The sequence below is a fragment of the Otolemur garnettii genome, unplaced genomic scaffold (assembly GCF_000181295.1).
Source record: "Otolemur garnettii isolate 467f Iridium unplaced genomic scaffold, OtoGar3 scaffold00011, whole genome shotgun sequence".
In the NCBI taxonomy this organism is placed as follows: Eukaryota; Metazoa; Chordata; class Mammalia; order Primates; family Galagidae; genus Otolemur; species Otolemur garnettii.
This window is the reverse complement of record NW_003852406.1, coordinates 34268548-34293257: the sequence shown is the minus strand read 5'-3', so window position 1 is coordinate 34293257 and position 24710 is coordinate 34268548. Positions and strand designations below refer to the sequence as shown.

At 40.2% G+C, this 24710-nt stretch overlaps 1 protein-coding gene across 1 annotated transcript in view; it reads left to right on the top strand.

Moving 5' to 3' along the window:
- Positions 1–24710, top strand: part of ADAMTSL3 (ADAMTS like 3) — a 391341-nt gene that overhangs the window by 270933 nt on the left and 95698 nt on the right. The window contains exon 17 of the mRNA XM_012801847.2: positions 14350–14479. Within this exon, the coding sequence (XP_012657301.1) occupies positions 14350–14479 (130 nt within the window). The remainder of the gene's footprint in view (positions 1–14349; positions 14480–24710) is intronic.

The following is a 24710-nucleotide window of genomic DNA, read 5'->3' as shown; positions in this document are numbered from 1 at the left end:
CATGCCTGAGCCCCTACACGAGCGTGCCCCACTCCTCACCTGGGACTAACCCCCATCAGGGTGTGGAGCTCATGGCCCAGACCTCGTACCTGAGTCCCTTACTCTTCGATGTGCTGAGCCGGAATTCTCTGTCCTTCCCATGCAGTCTACACAACTAGATGGTGCCTGGCCTTCTCCTTCCTGCCTCATTCCACCTCTAAGCCTGCCTCACTGACACCCATGGTTTAGCACCACCAGCCTGGCAGTAGACCCAGCAATAGTGGCCTGTACCTGCCCCCAGGCTGCCCTGTGTACTGCCCTGTGTACTGCCCTGTGTGTGGAGCTGCCCTGTGGGGCTGCCTCCAGAGTCCCTCTTAATGCTCCTCCCTGTTCCCTGCAAGTCCTTCCTGTATAGCTAGGAGTTCAGCCTTTCAGGCTCACTTGGCCCCTGACTATCTGCTGTCTCTTCCCTCCAGGGCATCTCCTCTCAGGTACCCCACACACTGCCTTGTGTCCCTGCCCCCTATGAGATCAAGATACGGGACACTTCTTTTTATTATGTCTTGGAAACCTTAACACTAATGTACCCTTGGCAATTTGGAAACTGCTGCTTTCCCTTGATGTCTGGACAAACCTTCTAGAGGTAGCTGCTGAGATGTAGAGATGGTCCTCTATTCAGTCACAATGATAGACTCCTAGAATTTTCTACTACGTGGCTCCCAATGCCAGCTGTCTCCACTGCTCTGAATCACTACATATCTGCAGTCTTGCCAGACTCCCGTAGCTTATCTTTCGTGGGGAGAGTGGAGATGAGTCCTGCCATTGCTTATGCACCCCAAATCTTCTCTACTAATTTCAGGCTTTTAAATGTTGTCTATGACAGAATCACTACTTCATCTAATAACTCTAGCTTCCATGATTTAAATTCTTTCCTGCTGAGAAGACACCCACATGTTGTGGGTCTTGGGAACCTAACAGGCCAGGCAGAGTTGCCTAAGAAAGGTGGCCAGGTAAAGTCTAATTCAGATGAGGGAGTCTACTATTAGACCTCCTTTTTGGAGCCTGATACTAAAATGCTCTAATTTACCTTTCTGTTCCCATTCCCCGTGGAGGTGGCCTTAGACTCTGCTTCCAGGATGGCTGAACTCTCTGGAATGATTTTCTATTTTTTTTTCCATGTTGGCCTTATTGAAATGTAATGCATATACCATAAAATTTATGCATTTAAAGTATACAATACATGTGTTTTAGTATAATCACAAAATTGTGCAACCATCAACATAATCAATTTTAGAACTCTTTAATTTTTTTTTTTGAGACATAATCTCACTTTTTTTGCCCTCAGTAGAGGGCTGTGGCATCACAGCTCACAGCAACCTCAAACTCTTCTTGCCTCATCCTCACGAGTAGCTGGACTACAGGCACCTGCCACAAGTGCTGGATTTTTTTTTTTTTTAAGAGAAAGGATATCTCACTCTGGCTCAGGCTGGTCTCAAACTCCCTGAGCTCAGGCAATCCACCTGTCCCAGCCTCCCAGAGTGCTGGGATTACAGGTGTGAGCCACTGCGCCCTCCCCAATTTTAGAACGCTTTAATTGTCCCCCAAAGAAACTCTGTATCCTTAAACCCCAGCACCTAGCTACCACTAATCTACTTTCTGTCTATTCTGGACATTTCATAGAATGGAATCACACTCTGTGACTACCTTCTTTCACTTAAGATAATGTTTTCAAGGTTCATCCACGTTGTGTAGGTTTTAACATATATCAGTGCTTTATTTCTTTTTTTCATTAACATCATATTGCAATTATTTTTTTAAATCAGAAAACAAACACACACATCCACACTGATTAACTATACAAAAGCCATGTAAAGACTCTAGCCCTTTTTTTTTTTTTCAATTGCTTGGCAATCTTAAACTCCTGGGCTAACGTGATCCTCCTATCTTAGCCTCCTGAGTAGCTGAGACTACAGGATCACACTACTATGCCTGGCTAACTTTTAAAAAATATTTTGTAGGAATAAAGTAACACTATGTTGTCCAGTCTGGTCTTAAATTCTGCTGTCAAGTGATCATCCTGTCTCTGCCTCCCACAGTGCTGAGATTACAAGTTTGAGCCACTGCATCCAACTCTTAATTCTTTTCTTGACCAAATGGTATTTCACTATATGGATGTACCAAATTATATTTATTCATCCATCAGTTGATAGAAATTTGGGTTGTTTCCATGTTTTGAATACTATAAATAATGTTGCTACGAGCCTTTGCATGCACATTTTTATGTGGACATGTTTTTATTTCTCTTGAGTGTATACCTGGAAGAAGATAAACGGAGCTTTGAATCCATTTAAGGCATACAAGTTTTATGAAACTTGACTTATTGTGTTTATCCTTATTCTTTTTGGCACTGTGGAACTTTTGGCCTGCGATGAGACAGGGACTTTTTGCCTTGCGTCTATCCATACTGCAACCTAACGTTCACGCAGTGACATGAAAGTGCCTGTTTGTTTTCTGATATATTCTAGTCTATTTGCAACACATTTTACAAACTCCAGCAGCATTCAACTTAATAATCTTTAACACTCAGTTAACCAGCAATTTTAGCTTTGATGATATTATACTATATTTTATAGTATAATCCTGGAATAATAGTGAAATGGACCTTGGACGTATCTATTAACCCAAATTTTATAGCTGAGGAAGCTGAGATTCAGAGTCTACTACAAAGTCCAAAATAGAAAATGAATAACCTAATTCATATTCATCACAGAGGGTTGGTTGAACTATAAATCCATACAATAAGCTCTCTAACTGTGTGAAAAGTAACATCTTTAATTTCTTGGGTTCAAGATAAAAATTCCTTAAAAATGAATAACTAAATTCTGTGAAACCAAAAAGCTGAGGCAGGAAACCCAAATTCTCTATAAATGCTGGGAGTTGGGTACCTGCTCTGTGCAGACCCCATGGTTCTTCCCCAAGTTCTGTGCTAAATATCAGAGATATAAACTGAACAGGACATCATCTTCCTTGATGGAGCACAGCTTCTGGTTATTTTTCTTTTACCGTCCTAACCGTACCAATGATAGTGAGACTTGCCTCTCCGCGGCCTATTATAAAATGGTTCGGGGCATTCAGCCTCAGGTCCACTTAGGTGTGGGTTGTGAATGTGGGCATTTAGCCTGTTCCTGCATAGAGAGGGTTAGGGTTAGGACTCACAACCACAGGAAAATGAAATTTCCACAGGCAACATTCCACTTCTGATAGAAAAGTAACATTACCAATTATGGACTTCTGAAAAGATAAAAGTTCAATCACATTCTCATATTCTGTGTACTCATATTTTCTAACCTATCTTCACATCACACAGGAAATAAAAATGTAGTAGAACCTCTGTAAGTTGCACACCCAAGAGCCTGCAACAAATGGTCAACATACAGAAGGTGGTCACCGTAAGGAACCTCCACTGAGTACATGTGGTGCATGTCTGGGCTATGAAAGTTACGTCCACTTAGGGAGGTGGTCAGTGTAGGGAGCTGGTCAGTACGCAGAGCTGGTCAGCTGTGGAGCTTCTGCTGTTTGTTGTAATTTCTGATGCTTAACAACCTTGTATAAGTTCGTTTTCACGTTGGAATAGTAACAGAGAACTCTTTTGTAATTCCTAAAAGCAGGAAGAACCTGGACATATTCAGCGTCCAGCTCCCAAGTGTTTGTGTATATGTGTGTATGCAGCACTCTGTGTGTGTATCTGTGTGTCTGTCTGTGTGTGTCTCTATGTTTCTATTTGTGTGTCTGTGTGTGTCTCTGTGTATATGTGTATCTCTTTGTGTGTGGGTCTGTGTATGTCTCTGTATGTGTTTCTGTGTGTGTCTCTGTGTGTGTGTGTCTCGGTGTATGTGTGTCTCTGTGTGTGTGTGTCTCTGTGTGTGTGTCTCTTTGTGTGTGTGGTATATGTGTGTGTCTTGGTGTATGTGTGTCTCTGTGTATGTCTCTGTGTGTGAGTGTCTCGGTGTGTGTGTGTCTCTGTGTGTGTGTCTCTGTGTTTCTCTGTGTGTGTGTCTCTGTGTGTGTGTGTCTCTGTGTGTATGTATCTCGGTGTATGTGTGTCTCTGTGTATGTCTCTGTGTGTGTGTGTCTTGGTGTGTGTGTGTCTCTTTGTGTGTGTCTCTGTGTTTCTGTGTGTGTGTGTCTCTGTGTGTGTGTGTCTCGGTGTGTGTGTCTCTGTGTGTGTATGTATGTGTCTCTGTGTATGTCTCTGTGTGTGAGTGTCTTGGTGTGTGTGTGCCTCTTTGTGTGTGTCCCTGTGTCTCTGTGTCTGTGTATGTCTCTGTGTGTGTGTATCTCAGTGTATGTGTGTGTCTGTGTGTGTCTCTTTGTGTGTGTATGTCTTGGTGTATGTGTGTCTCTGTGTGTGTGTATCTCGGTGTATGTGTGTGTCTGTGTGTGTGTGTCTTTGTGTGTGTCTGTGTGTGCATATACACCCCGAGCACCCACAGTGTGGCTACCTTTTTGGTACCCTCTATAAGGTTTTATGATTTATTACTTCATAAACACTCCTTACCAAAATTCCTCTGTGTCTTCCGCTGTTTATTATTTTTATGACCTTAGTCTTTTCTACCTTTATGTTTTCTCACAGCAAAGGAAGCAGTATATGGGGCCTGACCTCATTTTGAACCCCAGCTCAGCCACTCTCTTTGTGCTATTTGTTTAAATTTTTAGATGTGTGGTTTGTTTTTGTGTAATGAGAAAAGCCATAGGCTTAATGAAAAGCTTAAAGGTGATTATTTTAAAAAGTTCTTTCCTGAAGTGTTTAATTGTAGTGCCTAGTATATCAGATGTCACAAATGTTAGTGGGATGATGATTTTATAAGAGAATAATAGATATCCTTTTATGCTGTTGAATTTTTCTCTTTTAAAACATCTGAATAAATTGCTGAATCCCTTAACACTTTTAATAGTTTTTCAGCTCATTTTTGGTTCTCTAAGTAAATAATATCTGTAATTAGTGATGATTTTATCTTTCCCTTCTCAATAGTAATTTATCTCAAGTATCACATCTTAGAACATTATCTAGAACTTTATTTTATTTATATATTTATTTATTTATTGAGACAGAGTCTCACTCTGTCACCTAGGTGAGTGCTGTGGCATCATAGTTCACAGCAAACTCAAACTCCTGGGCTTAAGCCATCCTCTTGCCTCAGCCTTCTGAGTAGCTGGTACTACAGGCACCTACCACCATAGGCCTGGCTAGTGTTTTTCTATTTTTAGTAGAGACGGGATCCCACTCTTGCTCAGACCAGTCTTGAACTCCTGAGCTCAAGCAATCCTACCTTCCTCAGTCTCCCAGAGTTCTGAGATCACAGGCGTGAGCTGCCGTGCTCAGCCTACATTACCTAGAATTTTAAGAACAAGAATAAATAAAGTGAGTAATGCCAGCCATGTCTTGGTCCTGGCAGTAGCCAGGATCACTTTATTGTTTCATTTAAAAACAACATTCTGCAAACGTTTATTGCATTTTCTATGTGCCAAGCACTGGCCTGGGTGACAGTGACTCAGCAGTTCCCAGCTTTGGAACTTAACCCTAATGGGAGGAGTGCATTAATCATACACCATATATAGAATTACAGCTGGGCACGGCAATCACAAAAGAATTATATGGAGCTATGAAAACATATAACAAGGGCACTTGACCTAATTAGGGAAATAAAGGACAGACTCCCTAAAAAACAATTATAGTTGAATTTAATATAAGAGATGAGATCTTAGTCAAGCAAAAGAATTGGAGGAGTGTTCACAGAGAGAATTTCCAGCAGAAAGAGCATATACAAAGACCCTAAGTGACAGAGGATGTGTGATACCATCCAGGCCCTGCTGAAATGCTGAGAATGAGATGGGGTAGGACTGGGGTGATGGTGGGGAGGATGGCAGGGACAGGCAATTAAATCCTTGCAGGCCATGTTGATGTGGGTCTTTATTTTAAGATCAATGGGAAGCCATTCAAGTAATTAAAAAGGGGGTGACATTACCAAACTTTTATTTATTTCCAATAGGTTAGTCTAGTTGTCCCGTAGGGAATGGAGTAGGAGTGATAAAAGTGATGTGAGTGGTGATGATGGTAGAGACGCAGTACAGAGGATGACCTTGAGGGATGTATAGGAGGTAGGAAGTAAAAGAATCTGTGGAAGGGACGGGTTAGCAGGAGTGGGATGGCAAGTCTGAGTCTTAGGTTTATTTTCTGAGATGGTAGCAGTAAATGAGGGTCAACTTTGGCAAGAGAAATCATGAATTCAGTTGAGGATGTAATGATTTTAAGAGGCCTTTAGACTTGCAAATGGGCATGTTAAGTAAGGAGTGGGTGAGTGAGTCTGAAGGGAAGTGGGGAGCGCTGAGCTGTTTATGGAGGTACTGACGCTGGGCATGGATGACAATTTTCAGGAGTGGTCCCATGCGAGTTAGGGGTTCTAAGACTAAGTCTTGAGGAGGTTCAACATTCAATGGCTATGTGGAGGACGCTGAGCTGCCCAGGTTACAGGGGTGTGCAACTTGCGACCCACTGGCCACGTGCAGCTCAGGATGGCTGCGGATGTGCCCAACACAAAATCATAAACTTAAGACATTAAGAGTTTTTTTGTAATTTTTTTGGTGGAACTCAATTGCACAGTTATTGAGTGTGAACATTGTAGATGACAATGTCGTGTTGCAGTCATATAAACTAAACACACGGGTGGCTCTGGTTTTATGCAGTGTGCAGCTTCCAGTATGTTACGTCCAGATGTGAATAAACTGACGCCATCAGATGTGTGCACGTGGTGACTTGGCGAGCAGCGATTATGAGTAGTATTTGCTCGTGGTGACTTGGCGAGGCAGCAATTATCAATAGTATTTCCACCTCCCATTACAGCGTTAGGCGTGTATGTTATCTGAAGTTAGGTCAGCATTCTCACTGGCTCACTAAGGTACTTCCACACCTTGGTGGCACCTCACACATCATCCACCATGCTTTACAATCCACCTCCGCCTCACCCTGCATCAGCAGCAAGGATGTGGAAGGGCCCAAACCTTGCTTTCTATTTTTCTGTCAGGTAATTTTCATAATAAAAGCAAATATAGTCCCTTATCTGTTGCTGTTTTTTAATCCCAGCGTGGCTTCTACCACATCTTAAAAGAAATCAGAACCCATAAAAAGGAAAACTACAGATGAAGGAAGATTGGTCAATGAAAGTGGACAGGTGACTTCTATTTTGTTGAGGCAAATCTAAGGAACTCTGGTTAATCTGTAGGGCATATGTGCAAGTTTCCAAAGACTGTAATTTGAAAAGGCATTACAGACAAAAGCACGCTGCCAAATTCAATGTGTATGAAGGATTGTGTCCTAAGGACAAAATAGTGGGACTGAAAAAAAGTCTGTCTTCTGAACAGAATTTTTTAGAAAGCTACAACTCAGACAGAGCCCATTATAAAAGCTAGTTATATGGTAGCACGGTTAATAGCAAAAAACCCAGAAGCATTTACTGATGGTGAGTTTATTAAGCAAAGTATAGAAACATTGACAGATATAGTTGTCCCTGAAAAAAAACAGGATAGTTCTAAAATCAGTTTGTCTCACCAGACTATAGTGAGACAATACTATAGACAAATTAAAGAAATTAGAAAATTTATTGAAAGAAGTTTGGAGAGTGAAGCTGCTAATTTTAAATTTTATGCTTTGGCAGTGGACGACAGCACTGATGCTACAAGTGTGGCTCATCTTGCCATTTTTATTAGAGGTGACTCATATTAATGACAGATTAAATGTCACCCCAGAACAGCTTCTTTAGTGCCATTAAAAGATACAAGTAAATCAAGAGATTTATATGATGAAGTGAAAAAAACATGAAAGCAACTTTCTTTGTCCTTTGTCAGCGTATCTGGTGTAGTTACTGATGGTGCCCCAGCGATAGTAGGTAACAGAGAGGGACTTGTCAAATTAATAGAAGATGATTCAATTGCCACCCCAAACTCCCATTTGATGAACTATCATTGCATAGTACTTCAAGAAAATTTATTCGCAAAACTTTAACAAAATGGATATCATCATGCAAATTGTCATCAATACTCTGAATTTCATAAGGGCCACAGGATTGAATCACCCAATTCCAGGAATTCTTTAAAACTACCCATGCTGACTATGGTGACAGCATTTATTTTTTGGAAAGTGGCTAAGTCGGGGGCAAATGGTGAAAAGATTTTATGACTTATAACATGTTATCAGGTCATTATGGTATCAAGAACCAAATTTGTACCACAACTTGACCATGAAAACTGGCCTATAGATTTAGCATTTTTAGTGCATTAAACCACTCATTTAAATGAGTTAAACATGCATCTTCAAGGTGAAAACCAATTTATCAATACAGTGTTTCAGACCATAACAGTGTTCCAAATGGAACTGAAATTATGGCAGGCTCAAGTTTAGGCAAGCAATCTTATGCACACGTCAGCTAGACACAGCCCTGTGGACAGTAAAAAACATGCAGCCTTGCTTTTCAATTTGATACAAGAATTTGAAGACGGATTTCAAGATTTCTGGGAAAACAATATTTTGGTGTATTCTCAACTTCATTTACAGTTGACATAAACATATTACCTGCCAAGTTTCAAATGGAATGCACAGAGCTGCAGTCTGACATTCAGCTGACAGAAAATTTGATCCTGTCTCTTGATGGGACGTTTATAGGCCCTGTCTTCCCAGAGACAACAGCCCTCACTTCACAGTCACGCCTTATTCATGCCGTTGCTTTTTGTCAGCACCTACATTTGTGAGCAACTGTTTTCAAGAATGAAACACATGAAGAGTAAAAGTCACATTAAGAGTAAAATTAGAGGTGAGGCAAGGCGGCTTATCCCTGTAATCCCAGCACTCTGGGAGTTCAAGGAGGGAGGATTGCTTGAGGTCCGGAGATCAAGACCTAGACACATGTCTCTATTAAGAAAAAAAAAAAAAAATTACCCAGGCTATAGTCCTAGTTTCCAGAGACGCTAAGGCAGAAGGATCGCTTGAACCCAAGAGTTTGAGGTTGCTGTGAGCTAGGCTGATGCTATGGCACTCTATCCAGGGCAACAGAGTGAGACTATCTAGGGGGGAAAAAAAGAAGAAGAGTAAAATTAGAACCAAAATATCTGCTAATGAGCACCTTGAAAACTCACTAAGAATTGTAGCTACTTCCACTGAACCAGACATTGATGCAGTAGTTTCTCAAATATGATGTCAAACATCCCACTAGTTTTATGTTGCCCAGGCTTCTTTTATTTTTATAATTTAAAATATCAAAAAAAGATGTTTTATTACCTAGAGATTTACATTTTTTATATTCATGATCACAAACTTATAACCTAATTAAGGATTTTAAAGTACTCTCTGAATGACTCACCACATAATTAGGATTAAGAGGACTTTTTGCTTATCTCTGGGGTTGGATTTCACAAAAATTATGCTGCATCTTTTTTTTTGCTCATCGGCTTTTGTTAGTGTTTGTGTATTTAATACGTGCCCCAAGACAATTCTTCTCCTTGTACTGTGGCACAAAGAAACCAAAAGGGAGGACACCCCTGGTCTACAAGAAGAAAAGGCCAGTGAGACAGAAGTAAAACAGAAGGGTGTGGTGTGGTGGAAACCGAGGTCAGCCGTGCTGGGTCCCCCTCAGAGGTGAAGGTGACCCGGAATTGGCACGGACTTCAGCAACGTGAAGCCACTGGCAACCCAAGAAAGGGTCACTTGAGTGGAGTTAGCTGTGATAGAGGACAGATGGAAATGGTTCAGGAAACAGTGTTGGTGACCGAATGGAGAAGAAGAGAATAGATGTTTTATGGCAAAATTTGACCGTGATGAAGAAGATAGAGAGGAGCAGATGGTTGTGATAGCCTCGTGGGTGTGCCAGAGGTCTGCGTGTGGTATTATTGAACGTGGGGGAGTCTTGGGGACGTTTAAAAGGCAGTGGGAAAGCTCCAGAATGAAAATGAAAGGGAAAGTAGTCAGCAGCTCTTCTGAGAAGGTGGAAGGGGTGAAGCTCAAAGCACCGTTGTGGAAATCAGTCATAAGTTTAGGGAGTGGGGAGCCCTAACTGTCATAAGCAGGGGAAAGGGCTGTGTGGATGTGGGAGTAGTTGAGTTTACATGTGTGCATACAAAAGTTCCTGTCTAGTTGTTTCTATGTTTTTGTGTGTATGAATATTTACAGAGTGTGAGTGGGTGAGTAGACACATGTTAGAGGTCGTGATGTAGTGTTATTTTATTTTACTGCCAATGACAATATGCTACTATTTAATTTAGGATACACACACACAGTGTGCCAAAAAATTTATACATTTTTGTTTTTCGAAGACAGAGTCTCACCTTGTCGCCCTTGGTAAAGTGCTATACTATCATAGCTCACAGCAACCTCAGACTCTTGGACTCAAGTGATTCCCTTGCCTCAGCCTCCCAAGTAGCTAGGGCTACAGGCACCTGCCACAGTGCCTGTCTATTTTTAGAGACAGGGTCTTGCTCTGGATCAGGCTGGTCTCAAACCTGTGAGCTCAGGCAATTCACTTTCCTTGGCCTCCCAGAGTACTAGGATTACAGCCATGAGCCCCTGTGCCCCGATTATGTATACACATTTTAAGAAAGGAAAAAACTGTATTAAAATTGTAATACTCAATATATACAAAAGATGAATACAAGTCACTGGAGCACTTCTTATAATTGCAAAAGTCAAATATGACTTGAGTATTACAAATGTAATTCAGTTAAGATGTGCATGCATTCTCTGGCTCCCTCTGCATACACACACATGCACACGTGGCTAATGCTGGGGCACGTAAGCACACTCTCTTTTGCACAGTGGAGCACAACAATACCTTTCTGAAAATGGCAGAATAGGAGTGAGAATGGAATTGGTCCTCTGTGGGCTCATTTTCACATTCTCCCTATGGAGATGTGTTCCTGACTCTCTTCACATCATGACAGGCCTTGAGCTGCAGTTTCTTCCAACTACTCTTGATATAATCGGCCACTTCCTGTCAGACTCCGGTGACGCTCGTGATGCCCTCCGTAAGGCCAAGTGTCTTTCAACAATCCTTAATCTTTACCAGCTATCTCCTCAGTTGACTCCTAAAAAGGACGCACCTTTTGGAGTGCTATAAAACTGTGTTATTACCCCAAACAAGATGCTGCTGTTTGCATCCGTGACATGCTCTGTATCCCTCTTTCTCACTCCCTGAGAGTGTGTAGTAGTGCCCTGTTATCATACCGCTAATGAGCAGAGAGGAAACGTGCATACTGGCCGTTCTTTCCACACAGCCTGAGGCCTGCATCTGTAGGTATGTGCACATCTGAAACTAGCGCACTGTGATATATAGTACAGTACTATACAAGACAGCACTATATGAAGTGGGCCTGTTTACTCCTTTCATAGATTTAAGTATTAGATTATAGTAGTTTAAAAGAAGAATTGGAGTTTTCCATATGTTTACATAATCTTTAATAGTTATATCATAGAACTTATGTGTTCAAAAAGTTCGAGAGAGCTCATGTCCACAGCTGTCTAGATCCAGTCCTTTTCTCCTTTCCCTCCTGGGGACCCGATGGAGGGCAGCATCGGGCTCCATCTTTAACGCCATTTTCTAATCCCCTTACCACTTATTTTTACATTCAATCCAAGTTCTTAACATTTAAGTAGATTTCATAATTTAGATATGTTTAGGGAAAAACTCATCCATGTCAGAAGGATATTGAGTTTTGTTTTTAGAGGTGCTCATCTAGTCTCAAGCGCACTAGCCGTATGCCTCCTCCTCCCTTTTCTCAGCACAAGTGCTCTATAATCTACTTACTCTTTAGCCTAAGACTTTTTAAAATTTCTGATGGGGGGAGTTCTTTGTTTATTAGTCATTATATTTAGCCAGAGAATTTATATTACGCCCAGAGAATGTTACCTGTATAGTTTATGACTTGGAATTTACTGCTGTTTTCTTTTTAGCCTGTCAGGGATTGTTTTTTGTCAATGTCCCATGGATGCTTAAAAAGACCATATTATATCTCTTTCTAGGCTCCAAGACAATTTGATTATAAAATCAACACAATTTTCTTATTTATTTTTCCATATTTATTTCACAGTGTGATGTATTAAGTACTGGATGGCACATTAAAGGCTTGACTATACTTTTCTTCATTTTTCCAGGTATTTTTTACACGGTGTGTGTGGTTATTTGACATGCTGAATTAGTTAAGACTCTTGTTTGCAAACAATAGAAACCCAACCCAGGCTAATCTAAACCAACAAAAAGGACCCATTAGCTCATCTGCTGACTCTACCTCTCCTCTTAGAGTCTGTGTTTTTACCCTCGAATTGTTAATTTATTTCTTCATGAGACTTTGAATATATATACAGTGTATATACATATATATTTTCTGCTAAAAAAAATGGCCCTTTATGACAACACTGCAAATGTGAAGTAAAAGTTACTGCCTCAGGCTACAGAAGCAATTTGTTAGAAAAATGATGCCAAATTTCAACATTTGATTTATTTTATATGTTCCTGCTGCATGGTTGCAATTATTGCCTAAATGTTGTTAAGTATAAGATGAGGTATAAACTTACTTTTTAATTTTTCCTTTTTCTAACTGTCATTTTTGAAGATAATGTTTAATCAAATCTCTTAAATTGAAAAGTGTCAAATCATATTATAGGACCAGAATGTGGGATGGGAGATATTTTGTGGACTTCTTTGGAAAATATATTCTATCACAATAAGTATTTTAAATTGTCTATAAACTTTTAAATTCTTTTCAGTAAACTTGGTTTAAGTATGTTGAGAGTGTCGTAAAATTCTATCCAAAGTGGTTACAATGGGGCTTTAGGGCCCACCCACTCAGAAACATTCCAAAATAGTCTCTGAATATATTTTCTAAAGAATTTTTATTACCAAGTAAGATATATTAGAAAGATAAATGGATTTTTCTCAGATACAAAAAAAATGAAACCTATTAAAAGATAAATACTTAAACCACCATAATGTAACTAAGGAAATTTTGATATTTGCAAATAAAAGCTGGCATTAAGTTATAGCAATGTCTTCTTATATCTCAGGTTAGCCAATGTTCATTTTAAAAGTTCATAGGGGATACATGCAGATTTAAGACTGCATCTTGCCATGGCCAGGAACATGAAATTATTCCTGTAGACAGCAGGAGAAAATTTATTGGAAAGAACTGAACATCACAAATACATAAGTATTTTTGGCCAATACTACATCCTGTAAAATACTGTAAAATGGTTGAGTTGAAACATGGCATTTGGAAAAAGAAAACCACAACCTTGTAACATAACAGAATGCACATTCTTGTGTGAAATGAATACATTTGCATGTTTCAAATAGCATATAGTTAGTTGCTATTACAGGTTTTTATGTGAGTTTTTAAATCAAAACTTTGATTTAAATTTTGTTCAATTCTGGTTTTCCAATAATTCTTTTTTGTCTCAACAAAGAGTAGTGGTTGAAAGGATGGGGTTGGGGGTCAGACAGATCTATCTGGCCTCAGTAGAAAATTATGCCTGTCAATGTTCGTATCTGCACAAGGAGCAGCCACTGCTTTTGAAAGTAGCTTGACTGTACTGCATTTTGGAATCCCTAAAGTACAAAAGACCATTGAATTAGGAGGCAGGAAATGTAAATTTTAGTTTTGAATCTACCACTTATTTGCTGTCTTAAGTTCTCTCTAACCCTCAGTTTCCTTATTATTCATAAAATGGAGATAGTGATACCATTCTTTTGAAATCAAAGATTATTTCAAATAATATATTTGAAAGCACTTTAGATAGGGAGGTATTACTATTGTTTTGCTAGCAATAGAAATATTACTACTAATTACAGTAATAGTGAGCAGGAACCTAAATCATAATGAAAATGATGATCACAAATGCAGTGATATAGAAAAGATGTTACTCTTTAGCAACTATGTGAAAATTCCTCTTTGGGAAATGATTGTATATCTTTGCAAGAAACACCTTGATGGTTCCTTTGGGAGGAATTCTTAGCTTTGAGTATATTTGGAATACAGAGACGTCTTAGGGAGGCTGGGGAGTCTGAGTGTTCCTGAATGTTTCAAGGTGAATACGTTTGGGATGGAAGGAACAGAGGGGCTGAGTTTAAAGGCAAATGAGGGAATAGCAAAGACCAGAAGACTTCAGACAGTGCAAAGTGGTCTGCTCCCAGGGACTAGATGCAGCCTGCAGTTGCATGATCATCAAAAAGGCAGTGGCCTCAGAATACCAAGCATACCCAAGACCCTATTTTCCTTTGTGTCACAGTAAGTTATTCTATGGCATTTACCTTTTTTTCTCTTTCCAACCTCCAGGCCGTCAGGAAGCCATAGCAGTGTGCTTACATATCCAGACCCAGCAGACGGTCAACGACAGCTTATGTGACACGGTTCACCGCCCTCCAGCAATGAGCCAGGCCTGTAACACGGAACCCTGTCCCCCCAGGTATGGCTGTCCTGTGCTGTACTGTGTTGGGGTGGTGACACCCCCACCTGCATAGAAACCCACCTGTGTGGAGGGCTGTACAGGCCACTGTAGGTAGGTCAGCTGAGCCTCCACTGAGTGCTGCCCCCACTGCCCAGGTTAGGGTCTGGCCGGATTCTTGCAGCCGTGTGCACGTGTGCAGCCTCAGTGAAGGGGAAATGCTCTTTGGCCTGACTTTGGTTTGCATCAGACATGAATGGACATGAACTGGCCTACTGCTGGCAGGTCCACAGCTGTGTTCTCTCTTCTTCTGTCTCCTCAAGGGCACTTCTCCCCTAAAGTACCATCAGAGAGCACAGAAGCTGGGCAGAGGTGCTTTGGTATCCAGTAGGTGCTTAATCCATATTTGCTGAATGACTGAGTGAGCTCTTGTTTGATACCTGGAGCTCACCTGGTATGTCACTACCTTTCTCATCGATTTGACTTGGGCCTCAGATTGTGCGGTGGAGCCTACAAACCCCAAAGAATAAGTGAGGGTGGTTTCTTTTTTGTTCTCCTTGGTGTGAAAAGTTGACTTAAGGGTTAATCAGCTTCCTTGTTTAAGTCCTTGTAAGATCCTGGGTAATTTTATCAAAAGGATAGTGGGTTTTCCCCACGTTCCTCTGTCCCTGGGTAGTGCTGGGTACCCAGGGGGGTAACTCCACATCGTTGGTTTCTCCCACGAGGCCCTTCCGACTCCAGCCCCCAGTCCTTTCCTTCTCCACATCGTTGGTTTCTCCCACGAGACCCTTCCGACTCCAGCCCACAGTCCTTTCCTTTCTTTGTCCTTTACCTTTATGATCTTGAAGTGTGATAAGGAAATTTATATGATGCTATAGGTTGAATTGTTTCAACCTCTTCTGTGATAAAAATTAGTTGCCCAAAATTGAGTCTGTTCCCAGTCACCTCCCTTCTGTCTTTGCCAGACTCTCTCTTCTGCCTTTTAGTAATTATATTGCCCCTCTAATGAGGCAGTATAATTCTCATTAGATATCACTCAGTGCAAACTCTGCCTCTTCTAGATGGAAAAATGGAAGCCGTAGGAGCCCACACATCATGCAGCAGAGGAGGGCCCCTGGTTTCCAGCCCTTCCACTAGCCATCTCTTTTGTCCTCACTAACCAGAGCTCTTTTTCTGGAAAGATGACTACAAAAGAAATGATTTGGAATTTACACATACTTTAAATGGTGACTACAGTTTGGCTAAGCATGAAATTCTCATGGTTATTAACAAAGAAGCATAAAAAGAAGAAAATACAACCCAATACATTGGGGTATATTTTATTTTTGGATTCAAATCTTCTTATTCTAGAATGACATGAAGCTAGTCTTTCTCAGAGTTCTGTCCTCTGCTTCTAGCCAAGTAACAACTAGAACAACTAGAACAACTAGAAAATGGAAATAGTGACAACAGAAAAGACAGGTCAAATGAGAATGATTCACATATCACAAGATGAAAAGAGGCCCAGAGAACATTGATGAAACTCTCAATTTTATTTTTTTTTAAAATCTGTTACACTCTTGCTGTGAAAGTGAAGATGGCTATAATGTGTCATCATATAACTTTTTCCAAAAAAAAAAAAAAAGGCCAAAATACAAAACAACATACACTTTATTCTCTGTTCATTCTAAGAACTATTAGTGCACATAGCTACCATTACAACTGCAATTATGTTCAAAATATTTAAGATAGCTTGACATCCTAATTTTTCTTTTAATGTTTCAGGACTAAGTACAAATCAGACATTTTCTCCACTTTGCCATGAAATTCAAGCCCCTTATTATAGTGGGTTCTCATCACGTGGTTTCTTCTGGTTTCAATTCTCTGATAACCTGTACCTGCTTCCTTGACAATTCACTTACCAATAATTTGTGAATCTGTCCTATTCCAGTCTAACTGCCACTGCCTTAATTCTGACATGTTTTAACAAAGCTCTTCCAGCAGTTTCTGGATGGACTCCTACCAACTCTCCTGTCCCGTCTGATCCACGTGCACAGGCACCCCCCAAAGTTGTTTATCTTTATAAATCACAGTGACCACATGACCCTCCTGTGCACAATCCACAGATGACTTCCTTTCACCTGTGGCACATTCTTCCCTTTGGCAGATGTTTTAGTTTCCTAGGGCTTCCCTAGCACAGCGCCACAAACCAAGTGGCTCCCAGGACACACACTCTCACAGATCTGGAGATGAGAAGTCCAAAGCCAAGGTGTGTGCAAGGCGGGGCCTTCTGAGGCTGTGAGGGAGTCCATTTCAAGGCAGATAGCCTCTGGCTCCCTTTGCCTTGCCAATGCATTGCCCCATGGTTTCATATTGTTTTCTTTCTATCTGCCTCTGTGTCCCACCTTCCCCTTTTCATCAGGACACACCTGTATTGAATTAGGGTCTACTCTGCCCACCTCCTCTTGATCATCTATTTCCAAATAAGGTCACAGTTAACGTATTTTGGGAGGAAATAATTCAACCTATAACATCATATAAATTTCTTTCTGACCCTGGATGGAATTCTTAAACCACATCTCCTGTGGCTACTACATGCCACCCCCTATCCCCGCCACACACATGCCCACACACAGGCATGGTGGCTGTGAGGAAGTCCTCAGCAGCCACACTAGACTCCATCCCATGCTTATGCAGGCCTCTGGGACTTTCACATACTGTGCCCTGTGCCCAAAGCACTTCTCTACCATGAAAAAAGTGAATTATCTCCCATAAAAGTATCATTGGCTCACTTCTCACTGGCAAAATACAGCTCAGCAGAATGTGCAGGAGGATGCTGACATGAGACGCCTGATAGAGGGGAGCGCTTCATACTCAAAGAGAATGGGAAGGGACCAGGCATGGGGCAGAGCCCTAGTTCTGCTTCTCTAAAGGAATGTCAGGGGGGTGGTGCCTGTGGCTCAAAGGAGTAGGGTGCCGGCCCCATATACCAAAGGTGGCAGGTTCAAACTCGGCCCTGTCCAAAAACTGCAAAAAAAAAAAAAAAAAAAAAGAAAACTTTAAAGGAATGTCAGGTGAATCCCTTTTCTCTCTGGGCCAAATTTCTTAATCTGACTAATGAAAAAGGCATTGGACTTTGTCATCCTTGTCCCTTGAGTTCCAATCTTTCGTTTTTGAGTAATGCTTTCAGGTTGCACTTTTCACTCGCATCTTCAAACTATGTTTAGTCCTTTTCCAGTTATTCTTGTGTCCACCCATGAGTGGGGTCAAATGCTCAGGGTTTGCTTTTGTTCTTTGCTTGCCCTGCCCAGGAGGTCAAGGCAGGGTTGAGTTTTGTCTGCAGTATTTTTCCTCTGCTCACTAAACCAGAACAAGGTTTAACATGGTCTGAAGAAGGCGGCCTGGTTTATGCATGCATCAGCCTCTGTGCACATCCTCTTGCCTTCATCACTCTCTCGAAAAGAGCTTCTGCCCACTGTCATCCTCTCTTGCCCACAGAGCTTCCAAGCTAAGAATAATAGAGCAGACAATATGTCTTGGCCACTTTGCAAAATTAAGAGTCTGTTTTTATGTGAAAGGAAATACTATTCCTCATTTCAAAGTTGCAAATTTAATAAACTTTTCAAAGGTTGAGAGTTATGTTGGAAAAAAACAGCAGAGACACAGGTTCGATGCCAAAATAAAGGTAAGTTTACAAAAATGTTTTAGGTTCTAGAAACCAGTGGTGTAGGAATAACAGGAACGGGGTGTTGCATAATATTTTCCATACAAATATTTACTGACTCCAAGGGCAATCGCAGTAAAATATCACCCCAGGGTGAAACTTACCACTGAGATTGGGTTGGATCGCCAGCGGATCTTTATTTACCCAAAGGCAAATGCATTTGATGTATTAGCCTGGACTCTCCAAGGTAGGGTGTTGCATGTTTATTTGCTCTTTCAGGGTTACTTCTCTAATCTGTCCTATAACTGCTGAGTATCTGCTAGTTATGGAGTTTGCTTTGTCTGGGAGAGAACTAGCAGCTTGCAGAAACATGCAGGTTATATAATGGTCCCCTGGTCTGCGTGGAGCCTTCTTCTCTAACAGCTAGGGAGGTAAACCGAAAAGCAAGAGGCAGGAGTGATATGTTTCTGTGCCAACTTGTTCTCCACCTCTTAAATATAAAATTTTGTGTTTAGCTTGTTGTCTGTTAATAAGAAATTGTTACCTATTTCTTAAATAAAAATAGCTCCATCGCCGTTCCTTGTGATTCTAATTGAGTCTGGTAGTGATACACTTTCTGGAAAGATGGTCATCCTGAAGTCACTCAGAATAACTCACATATTTAAGCTGAATTGTTTTAATAGTGAAACACAAGCCTTCTAGTTATTTAGCCATGTAACCCAAGTGTCATCAAAATATCACCCATATATCTACTGTTGGTGACTTCTCTCACTTCCAAAGCTACTGAGATTTAGATGTTATCAATTAGAATCTAACTGATTAATAGACTTCCAATTAAGATGGTGTTTTAACTTCACATTCTGCTCCAAATACAGATCAGTGATAGGAATTAAAATGCCCTGCCAAGGGGAAGATCATGAGAACACCTGGGCCAGGAAGCAGTGGGGGTCTGAAGCAATGGGTGGAGCTGCACCTGTGGTGCTTCCAAGCTTCAGCCCCAAAGCATTCGGGCAGATGAGAGTTCAATTCCCAGGGAAAATAGATAGGGACTGAACATTTGTTTTGATTCAGGAGGAAGAACCCAAGTTCACTGCAAGGAAGCAGAACGATAAAACTGTTGCTGATCACGGCCTGAAGTCATTGTTTTCGTGGGGCTGCTCTCCGGGGAAGTGGAAAACAGACACCAGTGAGCTCTGGGACTGACACAGTCCCTGTCTGCTGGTGACCTGGCTACTGGATCTTCAGTGCCCTTATGGCTGTTCTGTGCCATGTTGTTATGGAAGACCTAGCTCTTGACTAGAAACTTTTGAGAGCTGGGTAGAAGCAAATAAAACTGTAGGCGTGGGTGGGTAAAAGAGAAACGGATCAAAGAAGATACCCTCAAACTGAGCCTGCAAATGTCATGTCCAAAGCACATGAAGAAATCTAACACTAATGAAAATAATCAACAGATTCAACAGTTGAAGATAAATTTACCCCAAATGGAATCAAAATAAAGAACAACTGGAAGACAACTGTAAACTAGAAAAAGTGTTATCAGCATCTGTGAGACATAAATTGATAAGTGAAATCCACATAAAGACCTGGGAAGTGTGAGAGAGAAAGAAACAGCAGTGTACTAAGATTAGGTGAGTAAAAAGAACCAATTAGAAACCCTAGAAATGAAAGAAGTCAATGAAATAAAAGAATAAATACAGATGCTAAAAGAAAGAATTGGTTATCTGAAGATAGTGCCGAGGAAATCAGAGGAATTAAAGCACGGAAAGTTGATTATTTGGGGAAAGGGAAGAAAATTAAGAAATCTGTAGGTAATGTCAGAGAAGCAAGATATGAAATAAATTATTTAATGAACCTCAGGATAAAAGGGAAATCTTAAAAGCTATCACATGTGAAAGCAGATTAACTACAAACAATTTATCAACAATTGCATGTTTCCAGAACACAAAAGGAATAATTCCCTCAGAGTGTTGAGGCAAAATCATGATCAACCTAGAGCTGAGCTTGCTGATCTGCCATTTCAAGTGAGTGAGTGAGTGTGCACAGCCATTTCCAGCCACATGATGGACTGGACAGCTGGAAAGCCTGTCTGCTAAAAACCTCTAAAATACTGGGTAAGTGTTCAAATCATGTCAGGGTCACCAAAAGAAAAAATAAATAAAAATAAATAAATAAAAAATAAAAATTAAAATACTGGGTAAAATGTGTAATACAAACTTAAAATGCAGAAATCAGATTGTAAGAAAGTGAGGAAGGGCTGGGCGCAGTGGCTCATGCCTGTAATCCCAGCACTCTGGAAGGCCAAGGCTGGCAGATTGTTTGAGTTCAGGAGTTTGAGACCAGCCTGAGCAAGAGCCAGGCGCTGTCTCTACTAAAAATAGAAAAACTAGCCAGGCTTTGTAGCTGGCACCTATAGTCCCAGCTGTTTGGGAGGCTGAGGCAAAAGATCACTTGAGCCCAAGAGTTTGAGGTTGCTGTGAGCTATGACACCTCAGCACTCTACCCAGGGCAACAGAGTGAGATTCTGTTTCAAAAAAAAAAAAAAAAAAAAGCAAGGAAGGAAAGGAAAGAAAGAGGGAGAAATCTTCAGAAGCCAAAAACAAGTTAAGCATGAGTCTGGTGTGGTAGCCCACTATTAAAGTTACTGCCTTTCTGGGACCCGTTGCCTATCCCAGTGACCTGCTCGTTTTAGCTGTAACAGTGCCAGCCAAACTTGTTTTGCCCGCCAAACGGGCAGGTCCTTGGACTTGCAGAAAGTGAAGAAGAAAATGGAAATCCTCATGCAAATCCAAGGTCTACCTCAGTGAAAAGGCAAATTCAGGAGGGAAAAACTACATCCTGTAAAGAGACCATGATAAGGAAAAGTATCTGTCTTGGCTTCGCCTCTGAATGGAAGGGATCAGAAAGCGCCCTTGAGAAGCTAAAGGCCATAAGCAGCCCTTGACATAGAAGTGGGGTTTGTATTTATTTACTCTAACTGTATGATACATAAAATTAGCTGATGTTGCTCTTGACAGAGATTTCTTAGTGGAGGAATGTGTCTGTTACCAGGCTCTTAAAATTCTCACAAAAAGATAATGAGCATGAGCTCGTAATCAAAAATCAAAAAACTCATGACGAAACAATGTGTGAGAGTCAGTGGGGGCAGAAACAGTCAGATGCACAGAGTATCACATATTGGAATTACTAGGTACAGAATACAAAATAAGTTTGTTTACAATATTTAAAGGTCTAAAACAGAAAGTTAAAAATCTAAGCTAGGAACAACACTTTTTTTAAAACCTGGAATATTTTTCAAAAGAAACAAAAATTAACTTGAACCATATGAAATGTTCAATTTGATTGGTCAAAAATGGTCAACTATTGGCAATACATATAGGTTGATTCATATGTAGAAGTTAAAAATGTTATTATTGAATGTAAAAGCTTGGGCTGGGATAAACAGGTACAGGGGAGATCTGAAGAAATTACCCAGAATAAACCACAGAGAGTAAATGAGATGTAAAATACACAAGTCAGGTTTAACAGGTGCAGACAAAATACTGAGAAAGCTTATCATACGCCAAACTGGAGTTGCAGAAAGAAAGCAAAAGAATTAGTAGGTAATAGCTAAGAATATTCTCAATTTATGAAAAATATGAATCCTAAGCATTTGGAGTCACAACAAATCTCAAACAGAAAAAAAAGAATACACACACAGATCTATTATTGTTAAACCTTAGAACTCCACAAAGAATTTCAAAATCAACCAGAGAGAAAAGACCCACAGGAGAAACAATAACAAAACTGACATTGTTTTCCTCATCAGAAATAATGAAACATTATCTTCAAATGCTTCTGAAAACAGTAAGTCAGCCTAGAATCATATACTTACTAAAAACAATAGTTTAAGAATGGAAAAATATATTTTTAGTTTATAATATCTTCCAATACCTAATACCTTCTAATATCCTCTAGTACCTTCTAATACCTTCTGACATCTTCAGGCATTTCACAGTCATCACCCACAGACCCGACCTGGTTGAGAGTCCACAGGAGAAAAGGATGCTGGGGAAAAAATCACAATTATCTACACAAACTTAGGACATAGAGAAAGGCATACATTATCTTACAGTGAGTGCCAGATTGGGACAATGGAGCAATTCTCAGGCTTTTTCAGAGGCTTTTTTGATCTCTAACAGAAGCATATATGCAAAATGCAAAGATGCAAATAAAAAGGGTTAAAAGAATCCCATGTCCCCGGGAAGACTGGATAGAGGGAAAGACTGGGTGAATAGGGTGTTGTTAACAAATGGCTGATAGCCTGTTTAGAAAGGCGGTGGGGAAAACAAGTTTCATCCCTGCAGGGCAAGCAAGCCAGGTTCCCTAATCTAAACTGCCTATCAGGAGTTCAAAGAATTCAGCCCTGCTAAAGGGCTTAGCACCACCTGCCCACCTGGGACAGTGACTCTCAACATAGAGAGCCCCAAGGATAGTCTTGGTGACTTTGCCCTGTTCTGGGGTGCCTCTGGGCTCTTTTCATCTTCAGTGGTCTTGATGAGCCCCCAGGGATGGTGTGTCTACAAGTTCCTCTGGATGGCCCGGACTGAGGCACCAGCTGAGAAGTCAACCAGCTACCTCCCACAGAAGGGTCAGCAAACTATGATCATATAATAAAGTTAGGTGAAAATTAAGTGATTTAATACATAAAAAGTACTTGAAAATGAGTTTGGCACATAGTGATCAAGAAATATCAGCTACTATTGTGTTAGGTATTCTAGGTGAACAAAACCAGAAGGCTTCACTATCATCACTTTTCAGCAATGACCATCTTAAAGAGGGCATCCATTAAGCATGAAAATGATTCCAGAAGGAGAGTCTGAGATATGAAGGTTAATGACAAGCGAAATATTTTGTAGGGAAGGTTAATCTGAAAATTTGAGCATCGACTATGAAGATCAATAAAAATATCTGATTTATAGGTTTGAAAAAAGATATAAATACTGGCCAACAAAGCCTCGTAAAACTCAGTGGGTTGATTGGAGTTCGGTGCTATAAGCCCCTTGTACTATTTGTGAAGAATGAAATGATTTTAGTTTGGACTCTTTAAGTAACTCTAAGAATAAAAGATAACAGGCTTTGAAAGTAGAATAAAAAGTATAAGAGACAAAATTAATACAAAAACACAGGGAATAACTAAAAAAGTATAGAAAAGTAAGGGAAAACACTTCTAAAGATCGGTAATATATGACAGTAGTTCGAGACTGCTGAGAAGTACTTTTATAGTGCTTAGTAAAAGAGTGGCCATCAGGAATAACTCTAGTTTTTGTTATAAGCATTTATAGTTATATAGTAAATGTAAAGTGAATAGAACCACTAATCTGTGTATTTTCGTCTTTTTGTGTGTTAGCTAAATTTGTAGAATTTCTAAAATGAAAAAAATATTTTCTCATATCAAACAGGGGCCCTAGGTGCAAGCAGTATAAACTAATTCTGGCTGATCTGAGCTAAAAATAAATGTAGTGGAAAGATGTTAGGTGACCCGCAAGAAAGCCTAAAGAGCTAAGTTCATGAGATTGACAGGAACTCAGAGGTTAGATTGAAGGAAAACACAACTAAGGTTATATCAAGGTGGAGTCTGGGTGGATGTTTCTGGATTCCCATCACTACACTGATCCCAGATACCGCTTTCATTCAGAGGCAGGCTACTGTCAGTCACATCTGACCACGTGGCTTTGTGGGTCAGGCACTGTCTGTACACCTAAGTCACATGGTTATCTGATGGATCATGGTCAGACGTCCTCCTTAGTCAGGTGTGTGGTACCTTACTCATAAAAGGGCCCAGAACTAGGCAAGAGCTGTTACTTCAGAGGAGAATTGCTGTTAAAAGGTGAGTTTTATGGTATGTAAACTGTATCTCAATAAAGCTGCTTTAAAAGGAGCATTGCATAGCTAAGACATTTAGTATTTCACTGTGATTGCATTTTCTTTTGGTTCAAGTTTTTATTGTCTCTGGAGTTGATTATTGCCTTAATTTTTTTTATGTGTTTGTTTAATTTCTATGTCCCATCATTAACTTATTCTCAGAGTTTCTACCAGAGTTTAAATATCCTTTCAATACTTCCAAACACATCACCTATTTTGTTTCATCATTTTCTTAATGTGTTAGCACTACATGTTCCCATTGATTTCTGGTCAACAGAGATATTTGTTTCATATGGGAGAATGTCTTCACTCTCGTATCTTTCTTTAACTGTAATTGCCATTTTTTGGAACAGAGAGGAACTCAATTAGCATCTTCCTTTACACTCCTGCTCTCTCTCCCACCCACCACCACCACTACTTGTTTTTTGGACACAATTATTCAGATTAAGAACATTTTTATTATGGTATGTAAACTGTATCTCAATAAAGCTGCTTTAAAAGGAGCATTGCATAGCTAAGACATTTAGTATTTCACTGTGATTGCATATCTGTTGAAACTTAGCAAATGTTCTTCTATCTTTATTGAAATGACTACATAATTTTTCTCCTAGATTTTGCTATGCCATGCACACTGATTGGTTTTCACAGTTAAACTAATTTTTAATCTCAGGTTGGTCACAATATAATATTCTTTTTCACCTCCTCATT